Consider the following 14,687-nt stretch of genomic DNA (forward strand, 5'->3'; position numbering starts at 1 on the left):
GTTCCAAGGCCCTGGTCAGAACATGCACCTGCATCAAGGACCATTTTGGAAATATGACCCAAGAAGGAAGGACAGAGGGAAGAAGAGAAGAAGGGAGGGACAGAGCGGGGGAGAAAACTGCCCGGGCCCTGAGCGCATTCCACCCACGCTTGCGGTTCCTCTTTGCTCAGACCTCCCTGTGGCGGCTTCTCTCAGCCTGGGGCCTCTGCTCAAACGTTTCCTCCTCAAAGAAACCTTCCTGAGCACCCCAGCTCTACCTGCGCCTGCTCCTCCTCCTGTAGAGTCTTTCGTGTAGCCTGTCCCCTTCAGATCATCATTATTATCCATCATTGTGCTCTTTATTTGTTTACTTCATCATTACCTATCTCCAGCTCATATAATGTGAGCTTCCTGAAGGCCAGAATTTTGTCCTGGGTTTATCTATCTCTCTAACACCTTGGACCAGATGCTCAGTAAACATTTGATAAGTGAAAGAAATATGGATGGATGGGTGGATGGATGGATGGACGGGTGGATGGGTGGGGGGGGTGGATGGGTGAATGATGGATGGGTGATGGTTGCTAGCAGCTTTACATGCGTGCTCTCACTGGACCTGCATGAATGCCCCATGGAATGATTCACAGTATATCTGTGGGGTGGACTCAAGCAGGACCTCATGTTGTCATTTCATGTGTGGTCTGAGAAAAAGAGAAGCTCTGAGAGGTTAAGAAACTTCCTGAAATGTCCCTTGTAGATATCAGAACAGGACTGGGAACCCAGGTCTCCCAGATCTAAATCCTTTCAAAGGAAGGAGAGAAAGGGAGGGAAATTTATACCTCTGGATTTGTCCTCCTTAAAGACTAAGAATCACCTCCACTGACGCAGTCAAACATAGTAACCTCTAGTGGCCCTGGCCAGCTCACGCCTTCACAGCAGCGAGAGGACAGGCACCCTGCTCTTACCACCAGCTTCCCACAGTGGAATCTCAGCGGGCCCTTTCCCCGTCTGCTCCTTGTCCAGCATGCCCCACACCAGCTTAGAGCAGTTTATATCGATATAGATACGTGGTGGCCACCAGGTCCGTGGGCCCTGGGCACCACTTTCACAGACCAGAGACTGACTTGGCCATGCTTCTGGCCTTGGAGGAGATCAGTGCAGATCCGTGCAGGCAGCTCAGAGCAGGAGTGAGTTGTGGAGAAGAGAGCCCCAGCTTGGGGTAGGAGGGGAGTGTTTGAAGGGAGCCCCCAAGGTAGTCTCCCTCTCAGAACTGAGCCACCCGGGGTGTGAAAAATCAACACATCCCCCCAAGGCTCAACACACAACTGCTCTGTGTTGGGCCCCCAAGACCCTGGAATGAGGAGCACTCCAGAATGTGGCCCCAGCTCAGGGTTTGAATGGGGGGTACAAACACAATTCATTATAGAATATAGAAAAATGGAATTATATTAACATGACTGGAGTCTTGCAAAACACATACAGTGATTTAATGCATTAATACGGAAGCACCACATTTCCTACTGTTTTTGTTATTATCTTGGTATATGGTTGGTTTCCTTTTTAATCCAACCTATTTTATTTTACACATTTAATAACTTGCTGCCTGGTAGAGTAAGAAACACTGAGTGCCTCAAAAAAAGTGGGAGTAAATTTATTTGTAGGGGAGTTCATAGGCTTTTCCAGATCACCAAAGGGGTCTGTGGCACAGAAATTGGGCAATTAAAGATTTCCTGATTTGGCTGATAAACTGGGCAGGGTTCTTTCAGATGAGAGTGATGAACCCCACTGTAAGTAGTTTAAACGAAGTGGGATGTCATTTCCTGGGTCATTGGGAAGCCCAAGGTGTCGGATTTCAGGTGTGGCTGGCTCTAGGGGCTCCCACAAAGGCCCCAGAGTCAATCTCTGTGCCCTGGGCTCCGCTCATTGCTGTTTAACCTCATTCCATGGGCAGCTTTCTCTCCCAACAGGCATGTTGGCCACCAGCTTCCCAGTTGCTCACCCTTCAGCTCTGTCCCCTGGGACCACATATAAACCTGAGAAGGGCTCAGCATCCAGGGGGATATGATGTTGTTGTGGCTGGCCCAGCCGGGGCACGGGATACTCCTGGGCCTCAGAGGCAGGGGTGGGGGGCAGCCTCCTGAGGACCGAATAGAAAGTGTCAGTGAGGGCGTCCCCCAGAGAAGGAGAGCTCCCCCGCTGCACTGACGTTTCTCTGTCCACTAGGAGCCCTGTCCTCTAGGGCTTAGCACCAGGCCAGTGGGAGAGCTGATGAGAAGCGCAGGAATAACCTGCACACAGTGTAGCTGAGATGCGCAGCCCAGTGCAGACAGGCGGGGCTGCAGGAGTCAGGAAGGGACCCACAAGGCAGCTCAACAGTGGCAGCGGCACCGTCCTGTCCCTCCCGGAGGCCAGGGTTCCAGGCACCCAGCCAGGCCCTCAGGGCTCCAGCACAGTCCTGACCCTCCCGGAAGCCAGGGTTCCAGGCACCCGGCCAGGCCCTCGGGGCTCTGGCACAGTCCTGACCCTCCCGGAGGCCAGGGTTCCAGGCACCCGGCCAGGCCCTCGGGGCTCCGGCACAGTCCTGACCCTCCCAGAGGCCACGGTTCCAGGCACCCAGCCAGGCCCTTGGGGCTCCTCTCACTGGACCTTCCCCACACCCACTGTGCAGGCGCAGAGGCTCAGCCCCAGAGGAGAAAACTCCCACACAGTTGGTCACACATCATCAGGCTCCAAGTCCAGTGGGCCTCACCACAGAGGCTTGCTTCTTTTCAACTGTGACAGAGTCATGTGTGTGTGTGTGTGTGTGTGCGTGTGTGTGAAGAGGTGGCAGCAGCAAGTGCAGAAGGACTCCCAGATAAAATAGGACTTTCAGCTCATTTCACCCCTGTGCCACAGGAGGGGGACTGTGCTTGGCCAGGCCAGCACCACTCTGATTTCCCTTCTTCTCCCACCCCCACCCAGGACCCACCTCCATTATGCGGGCAAGCTCAAAACACTTTCTCACCAGATTCTGTCTTCTCTCCAACAGGTTCAGCCCACAAGAACTGTGAGTGTCAACTCAGCCCTGATGCTCTTAGAGTGAGGCGTTCCAGGGTGTCTACTCCCAGCCCTGAAGCTTTGAGAGAAACCTGGGTTCCCAGAGCCCGCCCAACTCTCACTCCTGGCCTGATGGTGCCTTGTGAAGCCCCCAAGCCCTGTGGCCCCTTCTCAGCCATTCAGACTCTTAGGGAGGCTTCAACTCTCTCCCTTCCCCGGTGCCCCCAGCCCACAGTATGGACTGCAGCCACCCTGCCTCCGCTCTCTCATCCCCTACATGGCTGGAAGCTCCAAGGATGCAGGCTGTGCTTATTATCCTCATTGCAATGACCTCAGAATTGGCTTATGGCTCCTGATTCAGAGGACCAGGGCCATGCTGGCACCACAAGGGCCCCAGCAGCAATCAGAAGAGGGTGCTGATTGTCTCTTTGGGTAGAAGAACCGTGTGTGCTGAGAGAGAGGGAGCAAGTGCCCAGGGCTCCAGGAGGGCCACCCCCTTCCACTGGGATGGGGTCTGGGAAGGCCTCAAGGAGGAGGTGGCTTTTTAGCTGCTCCTTGCACAGGAGGTACCATGCTGTACAAAGGCCTAGGGGCAGGAGTGCTGGGATGCCAGGAGAGAACCTGCAGAGTCAGGTACGCGAGTATGGGAATGGAGAGAACAGTGGGAGCCCAGGAATGCTGGGTGTCGGAACAGCGTTTCACAGTGACCCAGCTCCAGAGGTGCAGAGAAGATAGGAGGAGGGGACAATTATGGTGATGATGATAGTAACAGGGACTGAGTGTCCACTTGCCAGCACTGCATTCCGAACTTTATGGGCACCTTCCCCAATCCTCACCACAACCCTAGGTAGGTGCTGTACATACCCCCATTTACCGACGAGGAAACTGAGGCTCAGAGAGGTGAAATCTCCTGGCCAAGGCAACATCGCTCTAAGTGGCAGAGTGGGAGTCAACCTCTCCTTGTAGTCCGGAGCCCACCCTCTCAACACACCTCAACCAGAGACAGCACCTCCGGGTCCCCCTCTCCATTCCTGATCTAAACCAATCCCCTCATTTTATAGTTGGCAAAGCGAAAGGGAGAGATTTATGGCAAGTCACACAGCAGATTCCTGAAACTGGCCCAGGTTCCCCCTGACCGCACCCCTCCAGCAGTCAGCTGCATGCCCCGAGCAATAGCGCTGGGCTTCCCAGAGGGGTGGGACAGCTTAGGAAGCCCCCAGAACCCAAACCCACACAGCAAATCACCTGCCCCTCAGTGCCTGAGACCCCTGGGCCTCCTCCCCTACATCCAGTAGTTTGACTGTGAAGCCTGGATGGTCAGAAAATCAATTTGAGCAAAGCCTGCTAAGCTGGCCTGTTGACATGGGGTTTGTCAGACTCAGCGCAGGTGATCAGACCCTGGGCCAACTCCAGGGTGGTCCCCAAGGCCTGAAACCACCTGTCCAGCAAGGTGAGACCCCCTGGACTCAAGTAAACTGGGCTGCCTGTGAGGGGGAAGGTGGCCGGAGGTGGGGCCCCAAGACTCATAGGAGAAGAGGACCCCTCCCAGCTTCACCCTCCACCAGCAGTTTTGTGGGAGCTTCTGTCCAGAGGGCTGGGCAGGGACATCCGGTTCACATGCCAGGCCCTCTCTCTGGACACCTCCTCGGGGGCATCTCCACTCCCGGCCCTCACTCTCTGGTGATGATGTCCCGGTTGGAGCTCTAGTTACACCTGTCAGGCGGGTGTACAGGAACTCAGGGTGGAGGGGTGAGAGCCTAGGATGGGCATTCCACTCAGACCGTCAGGGCCACCCACTCCACCAGGGGAGCCCTGGTGCGGGCGGCATTCACTCCTAGGAAAGGGTGCCTTCACCTACTCAGAGGCACCAGCGGCTCGCTGAGCTTGGCACTAGGGGCCGTGTCCCCCCTTGGCAGAGGGGTGCTAGTTTCTGATTCCCACGAAGCCCCCCTCTAGGCCGGCAAGGGCATGGAGACCCTACTCACCCTCCCAGCTTGGACTCAGACCCACCCAGATGCTCTAGGTGATCATTCAGTGAGGATTTATTGAGTGCCTACTGTGTGCCAGCCACGGGAGTTATGGGGGAAGATTTAACAAGACAGTAAAGAAAAAGTGCTCGACACAGTGCCTAGCACACAGCAAGGCCCTGGCATGTGCCGCATCTTTAGGAAGCCTGTGGGTCTGCTCCAAGTGCCCCTGGCGTGGCTCAGCTGGATGCCTGGCCCGGGGCCTGGAAGAGAGCGAGGCTGCCCGGCCACAGCTCTCCCTCTGCAGGTGAAAGCGCTCTAACTCCCCATTTATTCAGTCCTCCTAAGGGCAACTTCCAAAGTTAGGTGGTGTTAAAAAAAAAAACAAAACACGCGTTAATACAAGTTGGAAACTGCCAGGCTGACAGCACGCGTGACACCTCGGCGGCTGTTTGAGGGCCCTTCTGCCTCTCCTGCCTTCCACAGGGTCTGCCTGGGGAGGGCCATGTGAAGAGGATATAGGGCTTCATAGCAGCCACAGAAATCAGAGGTCTCACCTGTTGAGTCCTCAATGGGCTCCAGAGACCATGCTAAGCCCAGTGGGAGGTCCCAGAACCACCTGCCTAGTCCCTGTGAGTCCCAGGGTCCAGACATAGTAGGCGCACGGTGAGTGAGTGACAGGAACAGCCAATCAGCTCTGAACACTAACCTGCACTCATTAAGCCCACACACGACCCAGCGGGGAGGCACCATCATTAGCCCGTTTCCCAGCTGAGGGACTGGATGTGCAAGGAGGTTGAGGGCTTGCTCAAGGAAACCCAGTTAGTGGGACATGCTCCCACCCACCATGCTGGGCCCCCAGGGACTTGTCCACAGGGGCCTCTGAGAGCTCAAAAGGCTGCTGTGGCTCAAGAGGAAGTTCTCAGGAGAATCCCCTAATCACTCTGGAGACTCTGGTCACTAACCCACCACTCACTGTTTCGCACACAGCTGCCAGGGGTGTGGAGACAGGCAGGCATTGTGTCCGGGCTGAGGCTGGGATGGGAAGCCCGGAAATGAACTCTGGATGGTCAGACACATGGTATCCTGTGTCTTTATGGGGTTGTGGGAGCCCAGAAAGGGGCAAGTCCGTAGACTTAGGTAGTCAGGGAAGATGTCTCTGGGAAGAGGCCCTTAGCCGCCCTTCACCCCCCACTCCCCCACCCTCCCACCACCCCACTCCCAGCTCCCCTACTCCTCCAGGGCCTCGTGCCACCACCAAAGCTGCTGCGTTCCCTCCCCAGCTTCACAGTTGGTGAAGAACAAGTGTGGCCTCAGCAAATCCTGCCCAGACAACTTCTTTGCGTTTAAAATCGTCAGTGGGGCCGCCAACGTCGTGGGCCCCACCATGTGCTTTGAGGACCAAACGTAAGTTTCTGGCATTTCATTACTTTCATGCCTTTATTCATCAGCAAGTTCAGAGGCCTCAGGGTGGCCCTGAGACCAGCCCACACCTTCCACACACTTCCTTTTACTCTGGATGGGTTAGTCAGACATAATAATAATCCTGATGGCTTGCAAATCTGCCAGCGCCTTCCTAGATGCCTTGCAGCAGCATCTCCCTTGCACCCCAGCACTCCTAGAGGTGGGCGACAATTCTCCCCTTTATAAAGATGAGGAAACTCAGACAGAGTTACTCAGCTAACCATTGGTAGAGCCAGGTGTGAACGCAGGTCTATCTGACAGCCAAGCTGCTGGGCTTCCTGTGAGGGGCGTGCCTACGGGGAGTGTTCAAGATCAAGGCCAGGCGTCAAAGCTCAGAGGCAGCGGTGCCAGGGCTTCGGCCCAGGTGTAGGACAAAGACTGTGTGCCAGGCTTTCTAGGCAGCAAGTCCACCCTACAAAAGAAGCCAGAGACAGGAATCTGGAATCTGAACCTAGCTCCAAATTGCTTAGGCAGAACAAGGAGACTTGTCAGTTCATGTGCCCAAAAGCCCAGAGACAGTGGCCATCAGAAACAGCTGAATCCAGGGGTTCAAACCTAGTCATCAAGGCTCCCCCTCATACCACCTTCAGCTCTGGTTTCCTCTGTCATTGCATTTGGTTTTCTCTACTGAAAATGGACTTCTTCATATGGTGAAGGAGGGCGGCTACCAGCTGGGTTGACGTAACAGCCCTGTCTAGTACCCCACTGGGAAGAGCTTCCCCTTGTGAATTAACCCTGTGAAAGCCCCGGGACTGGGGCTCATTGGCTGGCCTAGGTCACATGACCACGCTGGCCTGATCACTGAGATCAGCAGCACAGCATACTCGCTTGTCCAGGCCTGGGAGAGAGGTCCGTGCTGAGAACCTCCTGGCTAGAGACAGAGAAGGACAGTTTTCCCAAGGACACCAGAGGACAGGATACTGGGTGGTAGGAACACAGCTGGGCTCCTCTTGGGGACCCCAGACATGGCCGGACTCTGCCTTCCTCCTGGCCTGGGGAGACGGGCTGGCCACCCCTCCAGCACCTCCCAGCCCCAGGCAGGGACCCTCCCTCTTCCCCAAGCAGACTGTTCTGGTCCAAACGTGCCATGAGAGACTCTCAGAGAATCCAGCCCACTGCTCATTTCCAGGAGAAAGCAGATGGCCCAAATGATGCTGTGTATCCTCTGATACTTCTGCATTGCACCATGTGGGCCCTCTCAGAGTTCCAGAGTCTGGAACACAGTGCTTGTTCTACACTCAGGACCAATGGTTGTGTTTTGTTTCTCTTTTTTCCTTTAGGATCATGAGTCCTGTGAAAAACAACGTGGGCAGAGGCCTGAACGTCGTCCTTGTGGACGGTGAGTTGCTGACCCACTCCCAGACAGCCTCCAGCATGCTCATAAGCCTGGCTGCCCTGTGGGAACAGGTCTAAAAGACCAGCTCTACCCCACAGTCGCAGCCAGGCCCCTGCTGTGCACCTGTCTCAGGAGAATCAGTTCAGTTCAGTCACTCAGTTGTGTCCGACTCTTTGTGACCCCATGAACCGCAGCACACCAGGCCTCCCTGTCCATCACCAACCCCTGGAGTCTACCCAAAACCATGTCCATTGAGTCAGTGATGCCATCCAACCATCTCATCCTCTGTTGTCCCCTTCTCCCGCCTTCAATCTTTCCCAACATCAGGGTCTTTTCAAATGAGTCAGCTCTTCGCATCAGGTGGCCAAAGTAATGGAGTTTTAGCTCCAACATCGGTCCTTCCAATGAACACTCAGGACTGATCTCCTTTAGGATGGACTGGTTGGATCTCCTTGCAGTCCAAGGGACTCTCAAGAGTCTTCTCCAACACCACAGTTCAAAAGCATCAATTCTTCGGCGCTCAGCTTTCTTTATAGTCCAACTCTCACATCTATACATGACCACTGGAAAAACCATAGGTTTGACTAGACAGGCCTTTGTTGGCAAAGTAATGTCTCTGCTTTTTAATATGCTGTCTAGGTTGGTCATAACTTTTCTTCCAAGGAGTAAGCGTCTTTTAATTTCATGGCTGCAGTAATTTTGGAGCCCAAAAAATAAAGTCAGCCTCTGTTTCCACTGTTTCCCCATCTATTTGCCATGAAGTGATGGTACCAGATGCCTTGATCTTAGTTTTCTGAATGTTGAGCTAACTTTTTCACTCTCTTCTTTGGCTTTCATCAAGAGGTTATTCAGTTCTTTGCTTTCTGCCATAAGGGTGATGTCATCTGCATATCTGAGGTTATTGATATTTCTCCAAGCAATCTTGATTCCAGCTTGTGCTTCATCCAGTCCAGCATTTCTCATGATATACTCTGCATATAAATTTAAATAAGCAGGATGACAATATGCAGGCTTGATGAACTCCTTTCCCGATTTGGAACCAGTCTGTTGTTCCATGTCCAGTTCTAACTGTTGCTTCTTGACCAGATTTCTCAGGAGGCAGGTCAGGTGGTCTGGTATTCCCATCTCTTTCAGAATTTTCCACAGTTTGTTGTGATCCATACAGTCGAAGGCTTTGGCATAGTCAGTAAAGCAGAAATAGATGTTCTCCTGGAATTCTCTTGCTTTTTCAATGATCCAACAGATGTTGGCAATTTGGTCTCTGGTTCCTCTGCCTTTTCTAAATCCAGCTTGAACATCTGGAAGTTCACGGTTCATGTATTGCTGAAGCCTGGATTGGAGAATTTTGAGCATTACTTTACTAGCGTGTGAGATGAGTGCAATTGTGCGATAGTTTGAGCATTCTTTGGCATTGCCTTTCTTTGGGATTGGAATGAAAACTGGCCTTTTCCAGTCCTGTGGCCACTGCTGAGTTTTCCAAATTTGTTGGCATATTGAGTGCAGTGCTTTCACAGCACCATGTTTCAGGATCTGAAATAGCTCAACTGGAATTCCATCACCTCCACTAGCTTTGTTCATAGTGATGCTTCCTAAGGCCCACTTGACTTCATGTTCCAGGATGTCTGGCTCTAGGTGAGTGATCACCATCATGATTATCTGGGTCATAAAGATCTTTTTTGTACAGTTCTTCTGTGTATTCTTGGCACCTCTTCTTAATCTCCTCTGCTTCTGTCAGGAAGGATATGCTTCTCAGGAAGATACGCTGCTCCTATGAAACATGACCGCATCCTAAAGGCCATCCCAGCTCAAATCAACACACGTGAACCCACAGGGTACAATGTGAGGTCACAAGCTGAGTGCACACCTCCAGTCACTCACTCAGCAGAGTGATGGCAGCTTCTGCGGGCCAAGCCCTGTATGTGTGGGGCTCTGGGAGTCAGCTGTGAACCAGGACAGACCCTGGCTTGACATGTGGGCGTCCATAAGGTTCACAGATGATCAGAATGTGGTGAGCACGTGTGGAAGAAAAGGAAACAGCTCTGGGAATGGGACACAGAGCTGGCAGAGGTAGTCAGGGAATTCTCCCAGAGGGAGGTGATGGTCAGCTGAGGCCTGATGGGAAGTAGAGAGTGACCAGGAGAAAAGAGGGAGGTGCCTTCCAGGCAGCGACATCACTGTGCAGGGTACAGGGAAAGGAGGAGAGGGGCTTGGGGGTCCACACAGGCTCTGTCTGGCTGTAACACAGAAGCAGGGTGGTGACAGGTGAGGCAGGGCCAGAGGATGAGGGGCTAAGTGTCCAACTAAGAAGTGTGGACCTGAAGCAGAGGAAACTAGGGAGTCTCGGAAAGGCTTTGAGTAGATCCTGAGGGCTCAGCCCTGCATCCAGAAACCTGCTTCCAGCTTGGAAGAGGGAGGCTGGAAGCAGGGAGACCCAGGGAGGCCGACAGTCTCACTAACCCTGCATCTCCAGTAGGTGGTGAACAGGCAGCCAGCGGCAGGCCAAGCCTCCCCACCCCTCACAAAGCCCAGAGATAAAAATACCCACTGATAATACTGTGTGTGCTTAGTCGCTCAGTCGTGTCCGACTCTTGCAGTACCATAGACTGTAGCCTGCCAGGCCCCTCTGTCCATGGGATTCTCTAGGCAAGAATACTGGAGTGGGGTGCCATTTCCTTCTCCACTAAGGGCTAACATTTAGGGAGCACTTACTGTGTAATGTGTTCCAGCTATATCACTGACCTTCTTCTCAATGCTAACAGGGAGTGCTATGCTCAGCATCCCCATTCTGCAGGTAAGAAACGAGCTCAGAGAGACACAGGATACACAGCCAACAGAATCATCTAGACTTGAACTCAGATCTGGCTGACTCCAGGTCTTAATCACTCAGCAAAACTGCCCGCTAGACTAGAAATGTCTCCAAGCACGTGTGCAGCGCCCCCTGCCGGCCAGCTGTGGAAAAGCTAACACACCATTCTCAGGGCCTCTGGGGTCTCATCGAGCCAGAACAACAAAAGGATTGCTAAAGATAATGGTTCTCAACCTTTTAGACGGCAGGGATCCCTTTGAGAAACTACCCAAACTACACCTCCTTCCCCTAGTTCCAGAAAAATTAATAAATGCACGGGATCGCAAAAACAATTTCACAGACTCCCTTCCAAGAGCCCCAGGTGAAGTGCCAGGAGGGACTGGGACACTAGTGGCTCCAAGAATTCAGGAGGAGCTACAGTGAGAGCCTGCCCCTACCCGGCAGGAGAGCTGCCACTACCCAGGCCCCTGTCGCCACCCTCTTATCAAATCCGCAAACAGAATTAGAGGGAGTGGGCAGTGACGGGGGAGGATAGAACTGCCATCCCCTCTGCAACACCCCCATCTAGTGGCCAAAGGCAAGAATTGCATGTTCCTCCGGAACACCTGATTTCCTGTAGAATTTGGACCGTTTGCAAAGCCCACAAACGCAATCTGGGTCACTGCACTCAGGACACTGAGTACACGTCAGCCCACTGCAAATCCCTTTGCCTTCAAGAGTCAGAGGACTCACATTGCAGGCTTCCCAGTTTAGGTGAGAATAATAATGATGACGACTGTATTTTCTTAGTTACACTTTTGCAGGTAAGATTTATCTTGCATGCTCATATTTTAAATACATCTCACTTAGTTCCCACATCCCATAGTACCGATGCAAAAATTCAGGTCAAATGCTAATTCCTGCATTAGGAAGTGGTAAGGCAGAACATCAATCTAGATTGGTTGCTGCTGCTCCTAAGTCACTTAAGTCGTGTCTGACTCTGTGCGACCCCAGAGACGGCAGCCCACCAGGCTCCCCGGTTCCTGGGATTCTCCAGGCAAGAACACTGGAGTGGGTTGCCATTGCCTTCTCCAATGCAGGAAAGTGAAAAGTGAAAGTGAAGTCGCTCAGTCGTGTCCGACTCTTAGCGACCCCATGGACTGCAGCCCACCAGGCTCCTCCGTCCATGGGATTTTCCAGGCAAGAGTACTGGAGTGGGGTGCCATTGCCTTCTCCGTTGGTTGGATTCGGTTCAATTGCAGAGACCATCACGACTGTGTGCTCGTACCTCTCAGATCAGCCCAGTGGTTACAGGGCACCTAATTTAGTCCTAGGGCTTCCCTGATAGCTCAGTTGGTAAAGAATCCGCCTGCAATGCAGGAGACCCTGGTTCAATTCCTGGGTCAGGAAGATCCACTGGAGAAGGGATAGGCTACCCACTCCAGTATTCTTGGGCTTCCCTTGTGGCTTAGCTGATGAAGAATCCCCCTACGATGCAGGAGAACCTGGGTTCAATCCCTGTGTTGGCAAGATCCCCTGGAGAAGGAAACGGCTACCCACTCCAGTATTCTGGCCTTGAGAACTCCATGGACTGTATATAGTCCATGGGGTCACAAAGAGTCAGACATGACTGAGCGACTTTCACTTTCACTGATTTAGTCCTGCATGCATTTCTGCAGGACCCAATTTTGTTCCACTATTATTCTCTCCTATTTTTAGACCTTAGACTAAAAAGTAGCCATTTTCCACACAATGACAGGCAGAATGACACATTACAGCAAATAGTAATTCTGCTCTCTTATCCCTTAGGAACCACGGGAGCGGTGCTGACACAGAAATCTTTTGACATGTACTCTGGAGGTAGGCCCCTCTGTTGGCCCCAAAGTTGAGGGTGGGCTGAGCTGCTGCCTGTGGCATGGAGGCCACCTGTGTGCCAGAGAGCTTAGCTCCTATCTTCAGAGATACAAACAGACAGAGGCAGAAGGGGCTGGGGGGTGGAGGGCCGTCCTGCTGCCTTTGAAACCCCTTGCTACTGTCTCACTGGGCTCTCTCGGATGCAGATCCTAAGACCAAGACGTGAGGAGGTACTCTAAGGGACCGGCAGTGGGACTGGGGGAGTGAGCCGGGGAAAGGAAGAGCAGCCAGTAGGGGGCGTTATCCAGCCCGGGACCACTGTGGGAGTCCTTGCACCCACCTAAGTACATGAGCCCAAGTCGGGAGACATCACCAAGCAGGAGCACGCAGAGCAGGGGCTGAAATGTGGGAAATGGAAATCTGATGCCCAAAAGTGACGGCAGATGGTGTTTGGAAGGCAATCAGTGGCAGCATCCTTAGGGACAGAAGTGGTGACCCATGCCATAGGCTCAGGGCTCCCCACCACGGCCATCTTCCAGCCAAGTCCCACCTCACAGATAGCGTCTGCAGGGCCAGAGGGTGTGCCCCCCTGGAACCCACATCAGGGCCCATTCACTGCTGTTCCAGGCTTGCCCCCACGCTGCAGACATGCCCATAAGACTGAGGATGGTGACTGCTGCCGGAGGGGAGGCAGTGACAGAGCGTGGGCAGGCAGGGCGGGTGGTCCATATGCAAGCATGCAGAGCCCCTCCCGGTGCAGGATGGAGTGGGGGACGGGGGAGAAGAGAGGGGGGCAGACTGTAGACTGAGGACAGGGGCCTTCCTTTGTTCTCTGTCCAGGATCTTGCAGATAGGGTGGCCGGGGCCAGGTTATGGAAAAGGTCCAGCGTCTGGATTCAGAGATTTCAGTCTGTGAGACCCGAGGTGGGTGACATCTCTTGAACGTCAGTTTTGTCATCTATAAAATAGGGGTCACCATAGAGTCCACGTCATGAGATGGATGTGAGAATTAAATAATATTCTGCAGTAATCAGGGGGAGGGGCCCAGAGGGGCTTCACCTCCCTCCCCACCTCCCTCATTCCATCACTGTCGTTCAGAAGCAAGACAGTTATCTGTCAAAACGGAGAGGGAAAAAAATATAAGGGTAAACCAAGTTTTATAGCGCCTTATTATACACATGGATGTAACCATAAGTCATGTATGGATGTGAGAGTTGGACTGTGAAGAAAGTTGAGCGCTGAAGAATTGATGCTTTTGAATTGTGGTGTTGGAGAAGACTCTTGAGAGTCCCTTGGACTGCAAGGAGATCCAACCAGTCCATTCTGAAGGAGATCGGCCCTGGGATTTCTTTGGAAGGAATGATGCTGAAGCTGAAACTCCAGTACTTTGGCCACCTCATGCGAAGAGTTGACTCATTGGGAAAGATTGTGATGCTGGGAGGAATTGGGGGCAGGAGGAGAAGGGGACGCCAGAGGATGAGATGGCTGGATGGCATCACTGACTCGATGGATGTGAGTCTGGGTGAACTCCGGGAGTTGGTGATGGACAGGGAGGCCTGGCGTGCTGCGATTCATGGGGTCGCAAAGAGTCGGACACGACTGAGCGACTGAACTGAACTGAAGTGAACCATAACTGATAGGGAACCAGAAACAGAAGCCTTTTGAGAGCAAGTCACCCCTTCCCACAGGAGACCAAAAGGAAAAAGAAAGAAATGGTGACATTTCAGAGTGAGAAAATATCAGAAGGCACACTTCATTCTTCCAAACATCCGCTGTTCCTCCCAGACAAGAGCCAGATTTTGATATCTGGTGACAGCTCAAACAAATGAGTGTTTCTTTCAGAGCTCCCACCTTTGTCTCAAGAGTTGAAGGGCCACTGTGGTCACTGACTGGAGGCCTCCATGTTACAGACAGGTTGGCGGCTGGGCTTGCTTGGGGGACTTGACTTTGCCTCTGAATTCAGGGGATCCCCACAGAATTAATAAGAATCAGGGCAGCTTCCTGGGCACGCAGCCTGTGAGCAGGGCGGTCACACAGGGCCTCTTGCTTAGAAGAAATTTGATTCGATGCTCTGCCTTCACTGTCTCGAAATGATTAATAATTTTTTCAACAAAAGGTCCACGTTTTCATTTTGCACTGGACCCGAAAGATCATGTAGCCAATCCTGCTGGTAGTTATAACTCTACTATAATGCACTTACTGTAAGCCCAGAGTCATCATCACCTTTGATCTTTACAAAAATGCTCTGAGCAGGGCTATTAATCCTCCT

General features: G+C 52.8%; 1 protein-coding gene across 7 annotated transcripts in view; it reads left to right on the forward strand.

Annotated features, from left to right (window-relative positions):
* The window catches only part of FAM3D (FAM3 metabolism regulating signaling molecule D), a 37,662-nt gene that overhangs the window by 17,235 nt on the left and 5,740 nt on the right, over nucleotides 1-14,687 (forward strand). For 3 of the 7 annotated variants that reach the window (XM_086367249.1, XM_086367250.1, XM_086367248.1), the window contains exons 4-7: nucleotides 3,005-3,022; nucleotides 6,263-6,386; nucleotides 7,724-7,782; nucleotides 12,374-12,424. In XM_086367249.1, coding sequence (XP_086223375.1) covers nucleotides 3,005-3,022; nucleotides 6,263-6,386; nucleotides 7,724-7,782; nucleotides 12,374-12,424 — 252 coding nt within the window. The remainder of the gene's footprint in view (nucleotides 1-3,004; nucleotides 3,023-6,262; nucleotides 6,387-7,723; nucleotides 7,783-12,373; nucleotides 12,425-14,687) is intronic. The other 4 variants (XM_086367253.1, XM_086367252.1, XM_086367251.1 and 1 more) reach the window with 3 other exon arrangements.

The sequence above is a fragment of the Bos grunniens genome, chromosome 22, assembly GCF_055505025.1.
Source record: "Bos grunniens cultivar Pamir isolate PY7600 chromosome 22, Bosgru_T2T1.0, whole genome shotgun sequence".
Taxonomy (NCBI): domain Eukaryota; kingdom Metazoa; phylum Chordata; class Mammalia; order Artiodactyla; family Bovidae; genus Bos; species Bos grunniens.